A 26,216-nucleotide genomic window follows, 5' to 3' on the forward strand; every position below is an offset into this window, starting at 1 on the left:
AGTTTAAAATTTATTAAAAGTTATATTAGCTTAGACAAGTCTAAGGGAAAATGAATGGACGACGGTCCCGACTCTTCCCTCTAAATCCAACTAGCGGCTCTCCATACTGCTAAGTTCGTCGCGCATCTTTTGGTGTTCCTGCAAATAGAATTAAAAATAGAGTGAATTAATTATATTAATTGTTACTGCTTAAATCTACCTTAAAATTACAACTAAACCTACTCATTAGTGTTAAACTAGTAATCTAAGCACATCAAATGTTATTAATTTTTGCTTTGATCTGCTGTTTTGTATATTAGTATGTAACGCAAGGCTGCACAGCAATTTAATGTTGCACTTGCTACTATTTAAATAGCTCATGTTGAGCAAGTTTCGGCAATTATAGACCTAAGTAATTTAAGGCGCCATGTAAATTCAAAAAAAAAATGCTATAGTAGAGTATTGTTTGAATAAAGAATATCTCTCCTTTCTCTCCTCCTCTTCATATAGCTGCTGGTCAGCGAATATGAGCGAGAATGGAAGAATGAGAGATTATTAATGTGTGTTCTCTCGAGGCATACGAACAGAAAATACTCTAGTCTGGTCAACACTCACCTGGCTAACGAAATTGAACTGCGATCACAACGACAGCAGCGAAGACAAGCGGAGTTTGAAGAGGAGCTACGCGCTGACTATCTTCGTCGACATCCGCCCGTATACGGCCCGATCACCTTCCGAGAGCACAGCCGCAACATCCTGGCAGAGAGGTTTACGAGGTCATATCCGGCCTCAACCCGCAACTCCAGCGAAAATCTTCGCACATCTGCAGCGCACCGCGGACATGAGGCTCGCCGCAGCAACGCGCCACCAAATGTTGCACGCTCTCGCAGTCCATCCTCTGGGGCGACGCAAAACGTAGGCAATGCAACCGCCTCGCAATCGCGCCTCCCAGTATTTCGGCAGCTGGCGCCGATGCCACCAACTGCGAGCACTTCGCGCACTCTCGGCACCAATCCAAACGGCTCTTCGGATGATCCTAGCCGGTCCTTCCCCAGCAGCTGATTGCCAGCATATATGCTAAAAAACAATATAAAATCAAAATTATATTCAAATTGGCCACCTGTATATAAAAGCTACTTACCTGGAAACTGGTTGTCCACGCACGTCCTACCTGCAAAGGCAACTTACCTGGAAACTGGTCGTCCACACATATCCTAGCTGCAAAGGATATCCCACATACGCTGAATAACAATATAAAACAGAAATTAAATTCAAATTGGCCACCTGTATATAAAAGCTACTTACCTGGAAACTGGTCGTCCACACATATCTTGTCTGCAAAGGCAACTCACCTGGAAACTGGTCGTCCACGCATATCCAACCTGTAAAAGCTACTTACCTGGAAACTGGTCGTCTTCATATATCCTACCTGCCAAGGTATACACATACACGCAACAAAACAACTCAACAATGCACTGGCTTAAGCTACACACAATCAATTAAACGAAACTGGCTTAGCTACACAAACAATTAAACTGAGCTGGCGGGATGTTGGAGTCTTCTCTGCTGCCGCCTCTCGTTCTACTGGATGATGCCCTGCAAATAAAAACAAAACAACATTAACAAAACAACACTGCAACGCACCGGCTTAAACTACACAAACAACTTAACTAAACTGGCGGCGCTGCGTGTAAATTGGGATGCGGAGTCTTCTTGGCTGCTTCCTCTCGGCCCACTGGATGATTCCCTGCAATTAAAAACAGAAAAACAATAAGTATAAACACATTTATATATAATTGCGTATTTAACTTACCTAGCAGCCACTTTGCGTCACTCGCTGCCTCGGTCTGCTGAACGCACACCCACATGCACACTGGAGAAACTGCTGAAACGCATGTACAACTTATGAATTAATATCAAATTATTAATAATTATTTCAGTATTCTTATTAGAATCCATACTTACCTTTTTCAGTTGCAAATTTTGCAATTGGCACTTGCCTTTCCCACATGCTTTCTAAACATATGTTTCGATGTATGCATATCGATATGCATACCAGGGCTGCACCACCTCTCCTCGCGATTGTTGGTTGCGATAGTTCTGAAATCGAAAATGAAAAGAAAAACTTATTAGAATTCAAATTTATTATTTCTTAATCAACTATAAACTATATTAAATCAAATTAAAAATAATATTAGTAGGATTGCAACTGAAGCCACATATGTGATAGCACTTGTGATATTTTTGCACAAATATTGCTATGAAATGAATTTAAATGAATATTAATGAAATGAAAACTTACCATTTAAGAAGTAATTATTAGCTGTAAATAGTATAAACAAATTACAATTTTAAGCACTATTACTCACCTTTTATAGTTAATTGAAAATTCCCATACATTTAGACTGGAACTGGCCATTTATGCATTTTTCGATAAATACCTTTTGTTTTGATTTTTGCATCCCGATAAATGTACAAACGCATAGCTGCACAATCTCTTCAAATTGCACTTGCGAAATAATTTAATTATCTATATTGAAATAAGTTAGTGAAATCAAATGAATTATAGATATAAGTTTAAAAATTTTATTAAAAGTTATATTAGCTTAGACAAGTATAGGGAAAATGAATGGACGACGTCCCGACTCTTCCCTCTAAATCCAACTAGCGGCTCTCCATACTGCTAAGTTCGTCGCGCATCTTTTTGGTGTTCCTGCAAATAGAATTAAAAATAGAGTGAATTAATTATATTAATTGTTACTGCTTAAATCTACCTTAAAATTACAACTAAACCTACTCATTAGTGTTAAACTAGTAATCTAAGCACATCAAATGTTATTAATTTTTGCTTTGATCTGCTGTTTTGTATATTAGTATGTAACGCAAGGCTGCACAGCAATTTAATGTTGCACTTGCTACTATTTAAATAGCTCATGTTGAGCAAGTTTCGGCAATTATAGACCTAAGTAATTTAAGGCGCCATGTAAATTCAAAAAAAAAATGCTATAGTAGAGTATTGTTTGAATAAAGAATATCTCTCCTTTCTCTCCTCCTCTTCATATAGCTGCTGGTCAGCGAATATGAGCGAGAATGGAAGAATGAGAGATTATTAAAAAGCCTACCTGTGTGCGTGCTTGGTGTGTTCTCTATTGGCCCGTAGCGTACTGCCCGATACAAAGCGGCATCTAACTCGGACGCATGCACCCTAGAGCTAGAGTGGAGCGACTTGCATTCAAACTGGATTGTCCTGGCTGTGCTGAGCGCATATGCAACCACAAATCATTGTGTGCCAGCATCCCTGCCTACACAGCTGGCCAGTGCACTCTCTTGATGACATGCATCACCGCTTAACCTGGATATTCGCCATCTCGAAGCGTCGTCCATACAACCCTCGCCATTCACGTAGCAGCTCGTAAGGATTATAAAGCGGATGACAAATTGGAATGCGCATATGGCCGGACGACATGACCAGTGCTTATGCGCATATGCAACCACACATGTGAGCCAGCATCCCTGCCTACAAAGCCTGTCACTGTTCCTCAGGTCGAGGCGCCTCGCCAAATATGGACTCTGCTCCGTCAATTGCTGCGCGAAACAAACAACAATTACTTCTCAGCTATCTTGATCATACTCACACTGCCAGCTCGGACTTGAAACTCCAGACCATCCACGAAGTCATCATTTACGCATCTTTCATCATTAGTTTCTGTTTAATTAATGTAAATTTTATATTAACTTTCTCAATTGCATTTATTTAACCATTGTTTGTAAACAATAACGTTGCCACATCGTCCCTAAAGACACAACGCTGTAATGTTAACAGGGAAGGTTGCCACCTTGCCCGAATAATTTAAAATTAACATAAGATAATAGGCAATGCTGCCACGTATTTATACGTTTATAACATTTGCATATGTTGCTCTATAGTAATGACGCAAATAAAGAAGGCGAGCTGCGGCTAACATTAGTCGCGAGCGAACCCCCATCGTGTACTATCGTGCACACAACTTAAAACAACTTAAACACAACTTAAACAACTTAAAACAACTTAAAAAAAACAACTTAAAAACTTAAAAAGTGCACACAACTTAAAAAAAAAAAACAACTTAAAAAACTTAAAAACAACTTAAAAAAACAACTTTAAAACAACTTAAACAACTTAAAACAACTTAAAAAAAATTAAAACAACTTAAACAACTTAAAACTTAACAACTTAAACAACTTAAAAAAAAAAAAAAAACAACTTAAAACAACTTAAAATAATTAAAAAATAAAACAAAGTGCACAAAACTCAACCAACTCAAATAGCCAACTCAAAATAAAACCTAAAACAACTTAAATAAGTGTAAAGCGAAAAGAAAAAATGGCGTCAAACGCCACTAATAACTCATCAAACGATCATCTAAGAGTGGACTCTTCACTGGAGGTGAGCCTGTCTCGACCGGACACAGACTGCTCGCCCTCCGTCTCGACTTGGGACAACTCCTCTCTAACGGGTTCCTCTTGCATCATCCACGGGGGTGCTAGCGACAACCAACACATATCCAGTGATCTACAGCCATTAGACAACACTTCCCAAATATCAGAATCCCAAACTCCTACGCCATCTTGTTTGCCAAAAGCGACGCCCACGCTATCTTTCCCGCCATCACAATTGTCAAAAACTATGACGTCACAGGCAGCAACGGGCATACCTCGCGCCAAACCGCCATCTTCCCCGCCAAAAGTGACAGCATTACAACAACCACAACAACTTCTAGCGCCAAATTTGCTGTCAAATGACTCCATTGCGAATGCAAAAGAAAATTTGGCGCCAGACTTGCCGCCAAATAATGTAACCAATAAAACTAAAACATTAATGCCAAGTCCTGAGCAACCTCTAGCTAACAATCAACAACTTAATACAACTTTTACTGAGTCATCAACCACACCAATAGAAAAAGAATCCCATAAAATAAAAAATACAGTAACCACCGAACACATAGCACAAAACAGCCTCAAACGAAAAATCTCAATGTGCCTGCAGCAACGCAACTCCAAACGCCTTATACACTCTTCAACTGATGATTTATGCAATAATGATATTGCCAACCCTATAGTAAAACTACAAGATGTTGCTAAAGTCATCATTAAAACTGCGATTCACGCAGCCAATGACTGCAATGAAATTATGGACTTTGAGACACACACCAGTCGTAACACTAGCCCACATCACATTCCAGACACCTGCAGGCAAAAACTAGATGACTCAAACAACATACCTGTCCCCATAATAACACAGCATACCCAACAGTCAGCTCACCCTCAAGAAGATGAGCAGCCCAAACTACTGCAAAGCTCAAAAATACCATCCCTCTTCTTACCAAACGTCACACACATCCAGTCATTACTAGACACCATAAACAAGCTACCGGGTATTGGCAGCTATACCACCAAAGCAGCACAAAACAACGGGATCAGAATCCAATGTGAAAACTTCTACACGTACAACGCTATCAATGCCCTTCTGCAAGACAGACTAATCCATAACCATACCTATCAGCTACGCAAAGATCGCGGATACCGCATAATAATACGCCACCTTCATTATTCTACACCATATGACTGGATCAGCGATCAGCTCAAAGAACTTGGTTACGAAACTCGACATGTAAGTGTCATTAAACACAGACTCAGTAACGAGCCAATGAATATGTTCGAAGTTGAACTGGTGCCCCGACTGGACGGCGGAAATGAAAAAATACTCACACTAACTGAACTTGGACATCAAAATATTGCCGTAGAAAAACAACTTAGACGTATTGATCCACTTCAGTGTCACCGCTGTCAATCATTTGGACACAGCAAAAACTATTGTCGTAGACCCTTTGTATGCTTAAAATGTGCAGGACCTCATGCCACCACTACATGCACCAAAACCATAGAAGCAGACCCCAAATGCGCAAACTGTGGTGGCAAGCACGTTGCCAGCTACAAGGGCTGCCCCTCCTTCAAAAGCGCACAGAGCAAACTGACAACACTTCGTGAACCCGACAACAGACAGCAAGCACAGACACAACACTCACCCCGGCAAGCACTACTAAAGTCACTCAGTACACCACCCATACAAGAAAATCAACAAACGCCACAACAACAAATCCACTCGCAGCAACAACGTAGCACCTATTCAACACAGCAAACTACCCAACTGGCTGACACCGCCCAGACAAAACCCACTACATCTCGCAACCCAGCTGAAAGGCATCTTACCAACCTTAAAAACAAACTATTGGCCGCGCAACAGCAAAAACAACAAAATAAGGAACCTCAATCCTATCAAATCAAGAAGCAGGAGTACGGGGGAGATCAACCTCTTCTACGGGCTCTGGAGAGCAACGTGCGGATCGCAAGTGAAATGAATGTCAAGATTGACAACCTACTAAATGCACTGCATTCCCTCTTCATCCCAAATCCCAAACCAAATTAAACCAATATCAAAAAAAAAAAAAAAAAAAAAAAAAAAAAAAAAAATATATATATATATGTGTATGTGTATATATATATATATATATATATATATATGTATGTGTATATATATATATATATATGTTACGCCACTTAAAATTACTTTATTAAAAAAAAAAAAAAAACTTTACATCAAGTTGCAACACACATCAAACTTCAGTCAACTTAAAATTAACTTTATTAAAAAAAAAAAAAAAAAAAAAAAAAACTTTATTTTGGTCTACAACGCCATTTAATTCATTTAAATTTTTTCTGTTACGTTATTTAAATTAACTTTATCGAAAAGAAAACCTTACATTAAGTTGCAACGTTACTTAATTTTATATCAAAACATTCAGTCACTTTACTTTTTGCAATACATATTGTATCCCACTGAACGCCATAACTTTCTTCAATGAATACTCTACTTTGAAACACTAAATTATAACACTTAAAACAGTGATCAACTTAGAAATTATCAACTTAATTTCACTCGAATATGAAAAAGAAATATTTTGAATACACTAACTTGAAACATACTTTGAATAGAAAAACTTCATTATAATTTTACTTAATGCAACACACTTGAATTCAAATGAAAGACATACGATCTGTCTTTTATACTTTATTTTGAACTATAAACTTTACATTCAAAATCTCGACTATGCTATAAAACATCAAATTGATTCCACTCAAATATAGCTCACACTCGAAAACAATTTATTAATTGTTCTTATTTGTACAAGTTACATATTTGTAAATAATAACAACTACGGCCAATACGCTCTCCAATGAAACTTAGCAGTAGCCATTACCTACATATGCAACAAATTACTGAACATCTCGAGCCATCATCCATGCATGCAGCAACAATCAATGGACTATTCAGGGATACTTGTCAGAGCGGACAGTTGCTGGACTAACTGGAGAGAGTCAATCGCTACTCGGCCACCCCCGTCTGTGTGCCAGTTCCAAGCCTATTTTCCTCCCATGCACATGTTCGGCACACGTCTTCTACTGGTTGGCGTCTCTCTTCCATGCCAGCTGAACCTTACATGCTACCATATGCTCGTACCCACGACATCTCTACCAACATGGACATCAAAGCTCCACCGCTGTCAACGCTTATATCATTTGGCACGCAAAAGCAGCTACTAACGCTCCAACGCAGCTCAATACATGACGGCCAACGCATTGTAAATTAAACACTTGTAAACAACATCACTAAATGCCTCCTTTTGCAGGGATTAACACACCTGTAATATAGACTCATTCATGGCCATTGCGTACACCACACTCATACGGAGGCGCACATCCACTACCTTCCCACCAATGGCATGCACAAGCCTGCTTGTAAATGTATCTCATCCAATGAGCTCAGCACCCACGGCTATAATACAAAACACTCCAGCACATCACTCGACTGCGGACACATTATAGCCTAACCTGCCTGGAATACATACCTGTGAATGGACACGGGAGTGCCTAGCGCATATGCTGTCACACACTACTGTAGATTGCATCCCTGCCTAATCAGCCTACCTGTGTGCGTGCTTGGTGTGTTCCCTACTGGCTTGTAAATGCATCTCATCCAATGAGCACAGCACCCACGGCTACAATATAAAAACACCCCAGCATCTCATCCAATGAGCACAGCACTTACGGCTACAATACAAAACACCCCAGCACTTCACTCGACTGCGGACACATCATACTGCCTGGAATACATACCTGCGAATGGACACGGGAGTGCCTAGCGCATATGCTGTCACACACTACTGTAGATTGCATCCCTGCCTAATCAGCCTACCTGTGTGCGTGCTTGGTGTGTTCCCTACTGGCTTGTAAATGCATCTCATCCAATGAGCACAGCACCCACGGCTACAATATAAAAACACCCCAGCATCTCATCCAATGAGCACAGCACTTACGGCTACAATACAAAACACCTCAGCATATCACTCGACTGCGGAATGCATCTCATCCAATGAGCACAGCACCCACGGCTACAATACAAGAACACTTCAGCATCTCATCCAATGAGCACAGCACCCACGGCTACATTACAAAAACACCCCAGCATCTCATCCAATGAGCACAGCACCCACGGCTACAACACAAAACACCCCAGCACATCACTCGACTGCGGACACATTATAGCCTAACTTGCCTGGAATACATACCTGTGAGTGGACACGGGAGTGCCTAGCGCATATGCTGTCACACACTATTGTAGATTGCATCCCTGCCTAATCAGCCTACCTGTGTGCGTCCTTGGTGTGTTCCCTACTGGCTTGTAAATGCATCTCATCCAATGAGCACAGCACCCACGGCTACAATACAAAAACACCCCAGCACCTCATCCAATGAGCACAGCACCCACGGCTACAATACAAAAACACCTCAGCATATCACTCGACTGCGGAATGCATCTCATCCAATGAGCACAGCACCCACGGCTACAATACAAGTACAACCCCAGCATCTCACCCAATGAGCACAGCACCCACGGCTACAATACAAAAACACCCCAGCATCTCATTCAATGAGCACAGCACCCACGGCTACAACACAAAACACCCCAGCATATCACTCGACTGCGGACACATTATAGCCTAACTTGCCTGGAATACATACCTGTGAATGGACACGGGAGTGCCTAGCGCATATGCTGTCACACACTATTGTAGACTGCATCCCTGCCTAATCAGCCTACCTATGTGTGTGCTTGGTGTGTTCCCTACTGGCTTGTAAGTGCATCTCATCCAATGAGCACAGCACCCACGGCTACAATACAAAAACACCCCAGCATCTCATCCAATGAGCACAGCACTTACGGCTACAATACAAAACACCTCAGCATATCGCTCGACTGCGGAATGCATCTCATCCAATGAGCACAGCACCCACGGCTACAATACAAGAACACTTCAGCATCTCATCCAATGAGCACAGCACCCACGGCTACATTACAAAAACACCCCAGCATCTCATCCAATGAGCACAGCACCCACGGCTACAACACAAAACACCCCAGCACATCACTCGACTGCGGACACATTATAGCCTAACTTGCCTGGAATACATACCTGTGAATGGACACGGGAGTGCCTAGCGCATATGCTGTCACACACTATTGTAGATTGCATCCCTGCCTAATCAGCCTACCTGTGTGCGTCCTTGGTGTGTTCCCTACTGGCTTGTAAATGCATCTCATCCAATGAGCACAGCACCCACGGCTACAATACAAAAACACCCCAGCACCTCATCCAATGAGCACAGCACCCACGGCTACAATACAAAAACACCTCAGCATATCACTCGACTGCGGAATGCATCTCATCCAATGAGCACAGCACCCACGGCTACAATACAAGTACACCCCAGCATCTCACCCAATGAGCACAGCACCCACGGCTACAATACAAAAACACCCCAGCATCTCATTCAATGAGCACAGCACCCACGGCTACAACACAAAACACCCCAGCATATCACTCGACTGCGGACACATTATAGCCTAACTTGCCTGGAATACATACCTGTGAATGGACACGGGAGTGCCTAGCGCATATGCTGTCACACACTATTGTAGACTGCATCCCTGCCTAATCAGCCTACCTATGTGTGTGCTTGGTGTGTTCCCTACTGGCTTGTAAGTGCATCTCATCCAATGAGCACAGCACCCACGGCTACAATACAAAAACACCCCAGCATCTCATCCAATGAGCACAGCACTTACGGCTACAATACAAAACACCTCAGCATATCACTCGACTGCGGAATGCATCTCATCCAATGAGCACAGCACCCACGGCTACAATACAAGAACACTTCAGCATCTCATCCAATGAGCACAGCACCCACGGCTACATTACAAAAACACCCCAGCATCTCATCCAATGAGCACAGCACCCACGGCTACAACACAAAACACCCCAGCACATCACTCGACTGCGGACACATTATACCCTAACCTGCCTGGAATACAAACCTGTGAATAGGCGCGGGAGTGCCTAGCGCATATGCTGTCACACATTATTGTAGATTGCATCCCTGCCTAATCAGCCTACCTGTGTGCGTGCTTGGTGTGTTCTCTATTGGCCCGTAGCGTACTGCCCGATACAAAGCGGCATCTAACTCGGACGCATGCACCCTAGAGCTAGAGTGGAGCGACTTGCATTCAAACTGGATTGTCCTGGCTGTGCTGAGCGCATATGCAACCACAAATCATTGTGTGCCAGCATCCCTGCCTACACAGCTGGCCAGTGCACTCTCTTGATGACATGCATCACCGCTTAACCTGGATATTCGCCATCTCGAAGCGTCGTCCATACAACCCTCGCCATTCGCGTAGCAGCTCGTAAGGATTATAAAGCGGATGACAAATTGGAATGCGCATATGGCCGGACGACATGACCAGTGCTTATGCGCATATGCAACCACACATGTGAGCCAGCATCCCTGCCTACAAAGCCTGTCACTGTTCCTCAGGTCGAGGCGCCTCGCCAAATATGGACTCTGCTCCGTCAATTGCTGCGCGAAACAAACAACAATTACTTCTCAGCTATCTTGATTATACTCACACTGCCAGCTCGGACTTGAAACTCCAGACCATCCACGAAGTCATCATTTACGCATCTTTCATCATTGGCTTCTGTTTAATTAATGTAAATTTTATATTAACTTTCTCAATTGCCTGGAATACATACCTGTGAATGGACGCGGGAGTGCCTAGCGCATATGCTGTCACACATTATTGTAGATTGCATCCCTGCCTAATCAGCCTACCTGTGTGCGTGCTTGGTGTGTTCTCTATTGGCCCGTAGCGTGCTGCCCGATACAAAGCGGCATCTAACTCGGACGCATGCACCCTAGAGCTAGAGTGGAGCGACTTGCATTCAAACTGGATTGTCCTGGCTGTGCTGAGCGCATATGCAACCACAAATCATTGTGTGCCAGCATCCCTGCCTACACAGCTGGCCAGTGCACTCTCTTGATGACATGCATCACCGCTTAACCTGGATATTCGCCATCTCGAAGCGTCGTCCATACAACCCTCGCCATTCGCGTAGCAGCTCGTAAGGATTATAAAGCGGATGACAAACTGGAATGCGCATATGGCCGGACGACATGACCAGTGCTTATGCGCATATGCAACCACACATGTGAGCCAGCATCCCTGCCTACAAAGCCTGTCACTGTTCCTCAGGTCGAGGCGCCTCGCCAAATATGGACTCTGCTCCGTCAATTGCTGCGCGAAACAAACAACAATTACTTCTCAGCTATCTTGATCATACTCACACTGCCAGCTCGGACTTGAAACTCCAGACCATCCACGAAGTCATCATTTACGCATCTTTCATCATTAGTTTCTGTTTAATTAATGTAAATTTTATATTAACTTTCTCAATTGCATTTATTTAACCATTGTTTGTAAACAATAACGTTGCCACATCGTCCCTAAAGACACAACGCTGTAATGTTAACAGGGAAGGTTGCCACCTTGCCCGAATAATTTAAAATTAACATAAGATAATAGGCAATGCTGCCACGTATTTATACGTTTATAACATTTGCATATGTTGCTCTATAGTAATGACGCAAATAAAGAAGGCGAGCTGCGGCTAACATTAGTCGCGAGCGAACCCCCATCGTGTACTATCGTGCACACAACTTAAAAACTGCACCCAATACTCTAAACACTATAAACATAATTACAAACGGCTCAACAGTAAACAATAACAACTTGAACACCGCCAATGACCTGACACATGGATAATACACATCGCACTATACCCAACGATTTTGATAACAGCAACAGCCAGCATAACGGCCTCATTAAAATCGCATATTGGAATGCAGCCGGGATCGGAAATAAACTTCTAGAACTCGAAGCCTTTATGCATAAACATAGAATAGACATTATGATGATTATTGAAACCAAAATCCCACCAAACACACTTCAAGCATACGGATTCACCTCAAACAAACTATCTATCAGAGGCTACTACTCATACTTTTCCTCCCATCCGCACAGCCATAGACGCGGCGGCGTTGCAACGCTAGTAAAACATGGTATTAAACATTCAGTACTCCAGCCCATAGAGCTTTCGTCCATACAATCTGCCCCAATCGCCCTTACGATTAACAATACCAACACTACCCACACGATTATTATTGCGCCCATCTACTGCCCCCCGCAACACTCTTGGACCAAAGAACATTTTCTAAAGCTATTCAAATACTTCGACTCCTTAATAAGAGATTCCAGCTTCATCTTATGCGGAGACTGGAATGCGAAGCACCCCTGGTGGGGTAACACGCGCTCCTGTCAACGCGGAAGAGCCATCATGGACTGTATGCATAAATACACGCGCTATAACATCTTAGCAACCGGAGGAGCCACACACTTTGCATACGACAAAAGAAAGAAGCCATCTGCACTTGACTTCGCCGTTTACGGTGGACTGAACAAACAGCGCATCCGAACTCGATCTACTACCGAGCTTGACTCTGATCACCTCCCAATTCAGGTTGACCTTATGACTAACGGATCTCTGGCCAATGAAGCCTCAGCACTCAAACGACGACTTCTCCCTAAGAATGCGAACTTGAAAAAATTCCAAGAACAACTAAACCAAAGAGTCCTACTAAACACCGAAATCAAATCAGGATTAGACATTGAGGACGCCATCGACATTTTACTGGCAAATATACGTATCGCTGCAAAAATTGCCACCCCTCCAACTAGCGCAAGGCAATGTAGACATTTTTACAACAAGTTAAGCCGCTTCCAGTTGAGCAAGAACGCCAAGAAACTAATCCAACTCAAGCGAAAATACAAACGTGATCTGATAACTCTAAACAATCAACACACAAAATTGCTATACAAAAGGACACAAAATCGTCTAAAAAAAGCACTTCGCAAGACTAACTCAGATCAAATAAACAAGCTGTTCAATAACATCGACACTAGTGACCGCTACAAAATGCAAAAACTATGGCATATTACCAAAAACTTCAAAAGACAACCTGAGCCAAATTGGCCTCTAAAGATAAATACCCCAACCAACCTAGGAAACGCCAACAATCATCATTGGACAAGAACCAGCAACGAAAAAGCTGAACTATTCGCATCTCACTTACAACAACGCTTCACGCCAATACTTACAAACTCTGATGAATTTCGAGCGAAAATTGCTGATGAATTAACTCAGCAGATAAATACATTGTCCCCAAACTCCAACAGCTCGAATAATACACTGCCGTTTCGACCAGTCACAGTCAGCGAAACTATTACCGAAATAAAATCACTTGCTCTTAACAAATCACCTGGCCCGGACGAGATTGACAACTACCTAATACAAGCCATGCCTCAAAAGGCGATAACCTACCTGGTACTAATCTTTAATAGCATTTTCAGATTTGGCCACTTTCCTCGCCAGTGGAAAACAGCAATCATAACCATGATATTGAAACCTGGCAAAAGTGCCAACGAAGTCTCATCATACAGGCCTATCAGCCTACTGGCCGGCTTCTCAAAGATTTTCGAAAGGCTTCTACTATATAGGCTCCTTGAATGTAAAGACTTCGCTGATGCCATTCCCACACACCAATTCGGCTTTAGAAAAGAACATGGCACGGAGCAGCAACTCAGACGTGTTACGCAATTCATACTGAAAGCATATGATAATCGCTGCTACTGCTCTGCCGTGTTCATTGACATAAGTGAAGCCTTCGACAGGGTGTGGCACCTTGGCCTCTTATGGAAACTCATTAAACTAATGCCAATAAAGCTGTTTAACGTTCTTAAAAGCTATCTCCTTGACCGCACATTTACAGTACGCTGCAACGATGGAACCAGGTCAAAACTGGGCAGCCTAAACGCAGGCGTCCCCCAAGGCAGTGTTCTTGGCCCTGTCCTCTACACAATCTACTCATCAGACATGCCACTACCAACCCTGTCATCTTTCGCACCTGTACTACCCTATAATGGCTCCGACATTCTAATATCAACATACGCAGACGATACGATAATCCTAAGCTCCGCCAATACTCCCTATGAAGCGGTAAAAATTAATCAACGTAATCTCAATAGCCTCCTTAACTGGGCAACTCAATGGTGCATAAGCATTAACCCCACAAAAACAGCACATGTCATGTACACTACTCGCAACCTTGAAGATAATTCTTCAACACCATCCCCAACTATAAACAGACAAAGCATTATAAACAAACCTTGTCACCAATATCTTGGCTTCCAAATGGACCGCAAATTACTTTGCACTGCTCACATAACACAGCTCTGCAACAAACTTCGAACAACTTACAAAAAACTAGAATGGCTGCTTGGATCCAACAGCAAACTATCCAAAAACTGCAAGGTTGTCATATTCAAACAGATGATAGTGCCATTATGGCAATACGCCCTCCCAATTTATGGTTCACTTGCCTCGGCCACCCAGCTCTCTCGCGTTGAAGTCATGCAAAACACTATCCTACGCAAGATTGTCAAGGCCACTAGATTTACTAGAAATCAGTCTATCCTAGACTTATACAATATAAAATCATTCTTCGAAACTTACCACCTTGCCAGTAAAAGATTCGCTACTTCACTTCTTCATCATCCGAATGCGGAAGCACGCAAACTAATACAAACCCCGTTTATCCCGCGCCGCTTAAAAAGGCCCAGATACGTCGAGCAAATCCAGCAACACTTTGCAACACAGTACACGCCTCAGCAACAACAACAAAACCAGCTAACACAAAGCAAGCAATTGCCTACTTTGTTAAGACTACAGAAGGAAGAGGAAGATAAGCAAAACAAATCAAACCTGCCTATCAAATACAAACCCTTGCCTCAAGACAGATTTGACGAACGCTTCATCAACACACTCAGAAGGCGCTACAAAGAGGGACTCACAACCCTAGACAGACTGCGTGAACTTGTTCAGTATCAGCCTGTCACTATTCAACGCTTAATTCTACCAGAGCCCTTAAAAGTACCACGCCTAGCCACTCAGGACACACAGCAGCTCCAACTGCAACAACCCCAGCCTCCACCTGATGATGAGCAGATACTGATCACAAGGCTCCGTGAGCTACAGCTAAGCATGGCCCATGAGCTGGATGAGGCTATGGAAATTGAACAACAACAACTCCACCCTCAACAACAGTGACGCACCTCCCAGCGTACTGGCTCGCAGCTACTAACACTCCAACGCAGTTTAATGAATGACGGCCAACACATTGCAAATTAAACACTTGTAAACAACATCACTAAATGTCTTCTTTTGCAGGGATTAACACACTTGTAATATAGACTCATTCATGGCCATTACGCACACTACACTCATACGGAGGCGTGCATCCATTACCTTGTCACCAATGGCAGGCACAAGCCTGCCTGTAAATGCATCTCATCCAATGAGCACAGCACCCACAGCTATACAAAACACCCCAGCACATCACTCGACTGCGGACACATTATAGCCTTACCTGCCTGGAATACATACTTGCGAATGGACTCGGGAGTGCCTAGCGCATATGCTGTCACACAATATTGTAGATTGCATCCCTGCCTAATCAGCCTACCTGTGTGCCTGCTTGGTGTGTTCCCTACTGGCTTGTAAATGCATCTCATCCAATGAGCACAGCACCCACGGCTACAATATAAAAATACCCCAGCATCTCATCCAATGAGCACAGCACCCACGGCTACAACACAAAACACCCCAGCACATCACTCGACTGCGGACACATTATACCCTAACCTGCCTGGAATACAAACCTGTGAATGGACGCGGGAGTGCCTAGCGCATATGCTGTCACACATTATTGTAGATTGCATCCCTGCCTAATCAGCCTACCTGTGTGCGTGCTTGGTGTGTTCTCTATTGGCCCGTAGCGTACTGCCCGATACAAAGCGGCATCTAACTCGGACGCATGCACCCTAGAGCTAGAGTGGAGCGACTTGCATTCAAACTGGATTGTCCTGGCTGTGCTGAGCGCATATGCAACCACAAATCATTGTGTGCCAGCATCCCTGCCTACACAGCTGGCCAGTGCACTCTCTTGATGACATGCATCACCGCTTAACCTGGATATTCGCCATCTCGAAGCGTCGTCCATACAACCCTCGTCATTCGCGTAGCAGCTCGTAAGGATTATAAAGCGGATGACAAATTGGAATGCGCATATGGCCGGACGACATGACCAGTGCTTATGCGCATATGCAACCACACATGTGAGCCAGCATCCCTGCCTACAAAGCCTGTCACTGTTCCTCAGGTCGAGGCGCCTCGCCAAATATGGACTCTGCTCCGTCAATTGCTGCGCGAAACAAACAACAATTACTTCTCAGCTATCTTGATTATACTCACACTGCCAGCTCGGACTTGAAACTCCAGACCATCCACGAAGTCATCATTTACGCATCTTTCATCATTGGTTTCTGTTTAATTAATGTAAATTTTATATTAACTTTCTCAATTGCCTGGAATACATACCTGTGAATGGACGCGGGAGTGCCTAGCGCATATGCTGTCACACATTATTGTAGATTGCATCCCTGCCTAATCAGCCTACCTGTGTGCGTGCTTGGTGTGTTCTCTATTGGCCCGTAGCGTGCTGCCCGATACAAAGCGGCATCTAACTCGGACGCATGCACCCTAGAGCTAGAGTGGAGCGACTTGCATTCAAACTGGATTGTCCTGGCTGTGCTGAGCGCATATGCAACCACAAATCATTGTGTGCCAGCATCCCTGCCTACACAGCTGGCCAGTGCACTCTCTTGATGACATGCATCACCGCTTAACCTGGATATTCGCCATCTCGAAGCGTCGTCCATACAACCCTCGCCATTCGCGTAGCAGCTCGTAAGGATTATAAAGCGGATGACAAATTGGAATGCGCATATGGCCGGACGACATGACCAGTGCTTATGCGCATATGCAACCACACATGTGAGCCAGCATCCCTGCCTACAAAGCCTGTCACTGTTCCTCAGGTCGAGGCGCCTCGCCAAATATGGACTCTGCTCCGTCAATTGCTGCGCGAAACAAACAACAATTACTTCTCAGTCATCTTGATCATACTCACACTGCCAGCTCGGACTTGAAACTCCAGACCATCCACGAAGTCATCATTTACGCATCTTTCATCATTAGTTTCTGTTTAATTAATGTAAATTTTATATTAACTTTCTCAATTGCATTTATTTAACCATTGTTTGTAAACAATAACGTTGCCACATCGTCCCTAAAGACACAACGCTGTAATGTTAACAGGGAAGGTTGCCACCTTGCCCGAATAATTTAAAATTAACATAAGATAATAGGCAATGCTGCCACGTATTTATACGTTTATAACATTTGCATATGTTGCTCTATAGTAATGACGCAAATAAAGAAGGCGAGCTGCGGCTAACATTAGTCGCGAGCGAACCCCCATCGTGTACTATCGTGCACACAACTTAAACAACTTAAACAACTTAAAAAACAACTTAACTATCGTGCACACAACTTAAAAAACAACTTAAAAAAAAAAACAACTTAAACAACTTAAAAAAAACAACTTAAACAACTTAAAAAAAAAAAAAAAAAACAACTTAAAAAAAAAACAACTTAAAACAACTTAAAAAACTTAAAACAACTTAAATAAAAATAAAAAACAACTAAAAAAAAAACAACTTTAAAACAACTTAAAAAATCGAATAATCTGAAACATCGAAAAAAAAAAAAAAAAAAAAAAAAAAAAAGTGAACACAAGTCAACCAATTCAAATAAGCAACTCAAAATTAAACCTAAAACAACTTAAATAAGTGTAATGCGAAAGAGGAATATGGCGTCAAACGCCACCAATAACTCATCAAATGATCACATAACAGGGGACTCTTCACTGGAGGTTCCTCTTGCATAATCCATGGGGGTGCTAGCGACAGCCAACACGTATTTAGCAATCTACAGCCATTGGACACCACGTCCCATAAAACAGAATCCCAAACTTCTACGCCATTTCGTACGCCAAAAGCGACGCCACGCTATCTTTCCCGCCTTCACAATTGTCGAAAACGATGACGTCACGGGCAGCAATGGGTGCATTTCGCGCCAAGCCGCCATCTTTCCCGCCGAAAGTGACAGCATTACAACAACTCCTGGCGCCAAATTTACTGTCAAATGACTCCATTGCGAATGCAGAAGAAATTTTGGCGCCAGACTTGCCGCCAAAATAATTTTACGGGCTCTGGAAAGCAACGTGCGGATTGCAAGAGAAATGAGCGTCAAGATTGACAATTCACTAAATGCACTACGCTCCAATTTGACTTATGACTAAAACAGGAAAAATTAAAACTCACTTTACTGAAAAGAAAACTTACAATACATATTGCATCCAAGTGAATGCCATAACTTTCTATAACATATATTTAAACAGCGATCAACATGGAAATTATCAATCTAATTTCACTCGAATTTAAAACGATCTACCTCGTATACACATCTTGAATAGAAAAAAATAAAAAAAAAAAAAAAAAAAAAAAAAAAAAAAAAAAACTTCATTTTGCAACATACTTTGTACTCAAATAAAAGACATACGATTTGTCTTTTATACTCTATTTTGAACTATAAACTCTACATTCAAAATCTCGACTATTCTATAAAACATCAAATTGACTCCACTCAAATATGGTTCACACCAAAAAACAAATTTATTAATTGCTTTTATTTTTACAGGTTACATACCTGTAAATAATAACAACTACGGCCAATACGCATCTTGCAGAAACTCTTAGCAGCAGCTAAGAGCTACCCTGCCACCAATGGCAGGCACAAGCCTGCTTGTTAATGCATTTCATCCAATGAGCACAGCACCCACGGCTACAATACAAAACACCTCAGCACATCACTCGACTGCGGACACATTATACTGCCTGGAATACATACCTGCGAATGGACACGGAAGTGCCTAGCGCATATGCTGTCACACACTATTGTAGACTGCATCCCTGCCTAATCAGCCTACCTGTGTGCGTGCTTGGTGTGTTCCTTACTGGCTCGCGACTCCACGCTACCCGTAGCGTACTGCCTGATACATAGACACATCTTCCAACTCGGACGCATGCACCTTCTGGAGCTAGAGTGGAGCGACTTGCACCCAGGCTGGATTCTCCTGGCCGTGCTGAGCGCATATGCAACCACAAATCATTGTGTGCCAGCATCCCTGCCTACACAGCCGGCCAGCGCACCTTCTGACTGATATGCCTTGTCGCTTAGCTCTGCGCAATGCCCACACAGCGCACATATTATATTACAAGCCTGCTTGTAAATGCATCTCACACAATGAGCACAGCTTCTACGGCTACAATACAAAACGCCCCAGCACATCACTCGACTGCGGACACATTATAGTCTTACCTGCCTGGAATACATACCTGCGAATGGACACGGGAGTGCCTAGCGCATATGCTTTCACACACTATTGTAGATTGCATCCCTGCCTAATCAGCCTACCTGTGTGCGTGCTTGGTGTGTTCCCTACTGGCTTGTAAATGCATCTCATCCAATGAGCACAGCACCCACGGCTACAATATAAAAATACCCCAGCATCTCATCCAATGAGCACAGCACCCACGGCTACAACACAAAACACCCCAGCACATCACTCGACTGCGGACACATTATACCCTAACCTGCCTGGAATACAAACCTGTGAATGGACGCGGGAGTGCCTAGCGCATATGCTGTCACACATTATTGTAGATTGCATCCCTGCCTAATCAGCCTACCTGTGTGCGTGCTTGGTGTGTTCTCTATTGGCCCGTAGCGTACTGCCCGATACAAAGCGGCATCTAACTCGGACGCATGCACCCTAGAGCTAGAGTGGAGCGACTTGCATTCAAACTGGATTGTCCTGGCTGTGCTGAGCGCATATGCAACCACAAATCATTGTGTGCCAGCATCCCTGCCTACACAGCTGGCCAGTGCACTCTCTTGATGACATGCATCACCGCTTAACCTGGATATTCGCCATCTCGAAGCGTCGTCCATACAACCCTCGCCATTCGCGTAGCAGCTCGTAAGGATTATAAAGCGGATGACAAATTGGAATGCGCATATGGCCGGACGACATGACCAGTGCTTATGCGCATATGCAACCACACATGTGAGCCAGCATCCCTGCCTACATAAGCCTGTCACTGTTCCTCAGGTCGAGGCGCCTCGCCAAATATGGACTCTGCTCCGTCAATTGCTGCGCGAAACAAACAACAATTACTTCTCAGCTATCTTGATTCATACTCACACTGCCAGCTCGGACTTGAAACTCCAGACCATCCACGAAGTCATCATTTACGCATCTTTCATCATTAGTTTCTGTTTAATTAATGTAAATTTTATATTAACTTTCTCAATTGCATTTATTTAACCATTGTTTGTAAACAATAACGTTGCCACATCGTCCCTAAAGACACAACGCTGTAATGTTAACAGGGAAGGTTGCCACCTTGCCCGAATAATTTAAAATTAACATAAGATAATAGGCAATGCTGCCACGTATTTATACGTTTATAACATTTGCATATGTTGCTCTATAGTAATGACGCAAATAAAGAAGGCGAGCTGCGGCTAACATTAGTCGCGAGCGAACCCCCATCGTGTACTATCGTGCACACAACTTAAACAACTTAAAAAACTTAAAACAACTTAAAACAACTTAAACAACTTAAAAAACTTAAAAACAACTTAACACACAACTTAAAAAATAAAACAACTTAAAAAATCGAATAATCTGAAACATCGAAAAAAAAAAAAAAAAAAAAAAAAAAAAAAAAAAGTGAACACAAGTCAACCAATTCAAATAAGCAACTCAAAATTAAACCTAAAACAACTTAAATAAGTGTAATGCGAAAGAGGAATATGGCGTCAAACGCCACCAATAAATCATCAAATGATCACATAACAGGGGACTCTTCACTGGAGGTTCCTCTTGCATAATCCATGGGGGTGCTAGCGACAGCCAACACGTATTTAGCAATCTACAGCCATTGGACACCACGTCCCATAAAACAGAATCCCAAACTTCTACGCCATTTCGTACGCCAAAAGCGACGCCACGCTATCTTTCCCGCCTTCACAATTGTCGAAAACGATGACGTCACGGGCAGCAATGGGTGCATTTCGCGCCAAGCCGCCATCTTTCCCGCCGAAAGTGACAGCATTACAACAACTACAACAACTCCTGGCGCCAAATTTACTGTCAAATGACTCCATTGCGAATGCAGAAGAAATTTTGGCGCCAGACTTGCCGCCAAAATAATTTTACGGGCTCTGGAAAGCAACGTGCGGATTGCAAGAGAAATGAGCGTCAAGATTGACAATTCACTAAATGCACTACGCTCCAATTTGACTTATGACTAAAACAGGAAAAATTAAAACTCACTTTACTGAAAAGAAAACTTACAATACATATTGCATCCAAGTGAATGCCATAACTTTCTATAACATATATTTAAACAGCGATCAACATGGAAATTATCAATCTAATTTCACTCGAATTTAAAACGATCTACTTCGTATACACATCTTGAATAGAAAAAAAAAAAAAAAAAAAAAAAAAAAAAAAAAAAACTTCATTTTGCAACATACTTTGTACTCAAATAAAAGACATACGATTTGTCTTTTATACTCTATTTTGAACTATAAACTCTACATTCAAAATCTCGACTATTCTATAAAACATCAAATTGACTCCACTCAAATATGGTTCACACCAAAAAACAAATTTATTAATTGCTTTTATTTTTACAGGTTACATACCTGTAAATAATAACAACTACGGCCAATACGCATCTTGCAGAAACTCTTAGCAGCAGCTAAGAGCTACCCTGCCACCAATGGCAGGCACAAGCCTGCTTGTTAATGCATCTCATCCAACGAGCACAGCACCCACGGCTACAATACAAAACATCCCAGCATCTCATCCAATGAGCACAGCACCCAAGGCTACAATACAAAACACCTCAGCACATCACTCGACTGCGGACACATTATACTGCCTGGAATACATACCTGCGAATGGACACGGAAGTGCCTAGCGCATATGCTGTCACACACTATTGTAGACTGCATCCCTGCCTAATCAGCCTACCTGTGTGCGTGCTTGGTGTGTTCCTTACTGGCTCGCGACTCCACGCTACCCGTAGCGTACTGCCTGATACATAGACACATCTTCCAACTCGGACGCATGCACCTTCTGGAGCTAGAGTTGAGCGACTTGCACCCAGGCTGGATTCTCCTGGCCGTGCTGAGCGCATATGCAACCACAAATCATTGTGTGCCAGCATCCCTGCCTACACAGCCGGCCAGCGCACCTTCTGACTGATATGCCTTGTCGCTTAAGCTCTGCGCAATGCCCACACAGCGCACATATTATATTACAAGCCTGCTTGTAAATGCATCTCACACAATGAGCACAGCTTCTACGGCTACAATACAAAATGCCCCAGCACATCACTCGACTGCGGACACATTATAGTCTTACCTGCCTGGAATACATACCTGCGAATGGACACGGGAGTGCCTAGCGCATATGCTTTCACACACTATTGTAGATTGCATCCCTGCCTAATCAGCCTACCTGTGTGCGTGCTTGGTGTGTTCCCTACTGGCTTGTAAATGCATCTCATCCAATGAGCACAGCACCCACGGCTACAATATAAAAATACCCCAGCATCTCATCCAATGAGCACAGCACCCACAGCTATACAAAACACCCCAGCACATCACTCGACTGCGGACACATTATAGCCTTACCTGCCTGGAATACATACTTGCGAATGGACTCGGGAGTGCCTAGCGCATATGCTGTCACACACTATTGTAGATTGCATCCCTGCCTAATCAGCCTACCTGTGTGCGTGCTTGGTGTGTTCCCTACTGGCTTGTAAATGCATCTCATCCAATGAGCACAGCACCCACGGCTACAATATAAAAATACCCCAGCATCTCATCCAATGAGCACAGCACCCACGGCTACAACACAAAACACCCCAGCACATCACTCGACTGCGGACACATTATACCCTAACCTGCCTGGAATACAAACCTGTGAATGGACGCGGGAGTGCCTAGCGCATATGCTGTCACACATTATTGTAGATTGCATCCCTGCCTAATCAGCCTACCTGTGTGCGTGCTTGGTGTGTTCTCTATTGGCCCGTAGCGTACTGCCCGATACAAAGCGGCATCTAACTCGGACGCATGCACCCTAGAGCTAGAGTGGAGCGACTTGCATTCAAACTGGATTGTCCTGGCTGTGCTGAGCGCATATGCAACCACAAATCATTGTGTGCCAGCATCCCTGCCTACACAGCTGGCCAGTGCACTCTCTTGATGACATGCATCACCGCTTAACCTGGATATTCGCCATCTCGAAGCGTCGTCCATACAACCCTCGCCATTCACGTAGCAGCTCGTAAGGATTATAAAGCGGATGACAAATTGGAATGCGCATATGGCCGGACGACATGACCAGTGCTTATGCGCATATGCAACCACACATGTGAGCCAGCATCCCTGCCTACAAAGCCTGTCACTGTTCCTCAGGTCGAGGCGCCTCGCCAAATATGGACTCTGCTCCGTCAATTGCTGCGCGAAACAAACAACAATTACTTCTCAGCTATCTTGATCATACTCACACTGCCAGCTCGGACTTGAAACTCCAGACCATCCACGAAGTCATCATTTACGCATCTTTCATCATTAGTTTCTGTTTAATTAATGTAAATTTTATATTAACTTTCTCAATTGCATTTATTTAACCATTGTTTGTAAACAATAACGTTGCCACATCGTCCCTAAAGACACAACGCTGTAATGTTAACAGGGAAGGTTGCCACCTTGCCCGAATAATTTAAAATTAACATAAGATAATAGGCAATGCTGCCACGTATTTATACGTTTATAACATTTGCATATGTTGCTCTATAGTAATGACGCAAATAAAGAAGGCGAGCTGCGGCTAACATTAGTCGCGAGCGAGCCCCCATCGTGTACTATCGTGCACACAACTTAAACACTCTTCAACTGATGATTTATGCAATAATGATATTGCCAACCCTATAGTAAAACTACAAGATGTTGCTAAAGTCATCATTAAAACTGCGATCCACGCAGCCAATGACTGCAATGAAATTATGGACTTTGAGACACACACCAGTCGTAACACTAGCCCACATCACACTCCAGACACCTGCAGGCAAAAACTAGATGACTCAAACAACATACCTGTCCCCATAATAACACAGCATACCCAACAGTCAGCTCACCCTCAAGAAGATGAGCAGCCCAAACTACTGCAAAGCTCAAAAATACCATCCCTCTTCTTACCAAACGTCACACACATCCAGTCATTACTAGACACCATAAACAAGCTACCGGGTATTGGCAGCTATACCACCAAAGCAGCACAAAACAACGGGATCAGAATCCAATGTGAAAACTTCTACACGTACAACGCTATCAATGCCCTTCTGCAAGACAGACTAATCCATAACCATACCTATCAGCTACGCAAAGATCGCGGATACCGCATAATAATACGCCACCTTCATTATTCTACACCATATGACTGGATCAGCGATCAGCTCAAAGAACTTGGTTACGAAACTCGACATGTAAGTGTCATTAAGCACAGACTCAGTAACGAGCCAATGAATATGTTCGAAGTTGAACTGGTGCCCCGACTGGACGGCGGAAATGAAAAATACTCACACTAACTGAACTTGGACATCAAAATATTGCCGTAGAAAAACAACTTAGACGTATTGATCCACTTCAGTGTCACCGCTGTCAATCATTTGGACACAGCAAAAACTATTGTCGTAGACCCTTTGTATGCTTAAAATGTGCAGGACCTCATGCCACCACTACATGCACCAAAACCATAGAAGCAGACCCCAAATGCGCAAACTGTGGTGGCAAGCACGTTGCCAGCTACAAGGGCTGCCCCTCCTTCAAAAGCGCACAGAGCAAACTGACAACACTTCGTGAGCCCGACAACAGACAGCAAGCACAGACACAACACTCACCCCGGCAAGCACTACTAAAGTCACTCAGTACACCACCCATACAAGAAAATCAACAAACGCCACAACAACAAATCCACTCGCAGCAACAACGTAGCACCTATTCAACACAGCAAACTACCCAACTGGCTGACACCGCCCAGACAAAACCCACTACATCTCGCAACCCAGCTGAAAGGCATCTTACCAACCTTAAAAACAAACTATTGGCCGCGCAACAGCAAAAACAACAAAATAAGGAACCTCAATCCTATCAAATCAAGAAGCAGGAGTACGGGGGAGATCAACCTCTTCTACGGGCTCTGGAGAGCAACGTGCGGATCGCAAGTGAAATGAATGTCAAGATTGACAACCTACTAAATGCACTGCATTCCCTCTTCATCCCAAATCCCAAACCAAATTAAACCAATATCAAAAAAAAAAAAAAAAAAAAAAAAAAAAAAAAAAAAAATATATGAATGTATGTATATATATATATATGTATATATGTATGTATGTATATATGTGTATGTATGTGTATATATGTATATATGTTACGCCACTTAAAATTACTTTATTTAAAAAAAAAAAAAAAAAAAAAAAAAAAAAAAACTTTACATCAAGTTGCAACACACATCAAACTTCAGTCAACTTAAAATTAACTTTATTAAAAAAAAAAAAAAAAAAAAAA

The 26,216-nt window shown here is 43.0% G+C and overlaps 1 protein-coding gene and 1 long non-coding RNA gene across 8 annotated transcripts; one reads left to right on the top strand and one right to left on the bottom strand.

The window, feature by feature from the left end:
- Positions 1-260: 260 nt before the first annotated feature.
- On the bottom strand, positions 261-3,083 carry LOC149090456 (uncharacterized). Of its 7 annotated transcripts, XM_089265206.1 has the most exons (7): positions 2,349-2,475; positions 1,945-2,079; positions 1,793-1,861; positions 1,651-1,726; positions 1,285-1,575; positions 1,121-1,220; positions 261-1,056 (listed from the first exon to the last, which is right to left on the bottom strand). In XM_089265206.1, exons 5-7 carry the CDS (start codon positions 1,305-1,307, stop codon positions 769-771), a joined length of 411 nt encoding a protein of 136 aa, XP_089121332.1. In that variant the 5' UTR covers positions 1,308-1,575; positions 1,651-1,726; positions 1,793-1,861; positions 1,945-2,079; positions 2,349-2,475; the 3' UTR covers positions 261-768. The 7 variants fall into 7 exon arrangements, with proteins under 7 accessions (XP_089121332.1, XP_089121335.1, XP_089121336.1 ...); XM_089265209.1 differs by having other exon boundaries at positions 1,121-1,575; positions 1,793-1,864; positions 2,349-3,083; XM_089265210.1 differs by having other exon boundaries at positions 1,121-1,575.
- A 280-nt stretch (positions 3,084-3,363) lies between these two features.
- Positions 3,364-25,999, top strand: LOC149090457 (uncharacterized). Its single transcript, XR_016197616.1, has 2 exons — positions 3,364-4,475; positions 18,370-25,999. It is a non-coding gene; the product is annotated as an uncharacterized LOC149090457 (long non-coding RNA).
- Positions 26,000-26,216: the final 217 nt, after the last annotated feature.

The sequence above is a fragment of the Drosophila navojoa genome, unplaced genomic scaffold, assembly GCF_054131105.1.
Source record: "Drosophila navojoa isolate 15081-1374.11 unplaced genomic scaffold, UAZ_NAV_1.0 NAV_Backbone_152, whole genome shotgun sequence".
NCBI classification, from domain to species: Eukaryota; Metazoa; Arthropoda; class Insecta; order Diptera; family Drosophilidae; genus Drosophila; species Drosophila navojoa.

Bases quoted from the DNA above. Each gene is read 5' to 3' on its own strand.
- LOC149090456 (XM_089265206.1), bottom strand. From the start codon at position 1,307: ATGTGTGGACGACCAGTTTCCAG. The intron at 1,221-1,284 runs GTAAGTAGCTTT...ATTGTTATTCAG, and splicing joins TGTGGACGACCAGTTTCCAG to CGTATGTGGGATATCCTTTG. The intron at 1,057-1,120 runs GTAAGTAGCTTT...ATTGTTTTTTAG, and splicing joins CGTGGACAACCAGTTTCCAG to CATATATGCTGGCAATCAGC.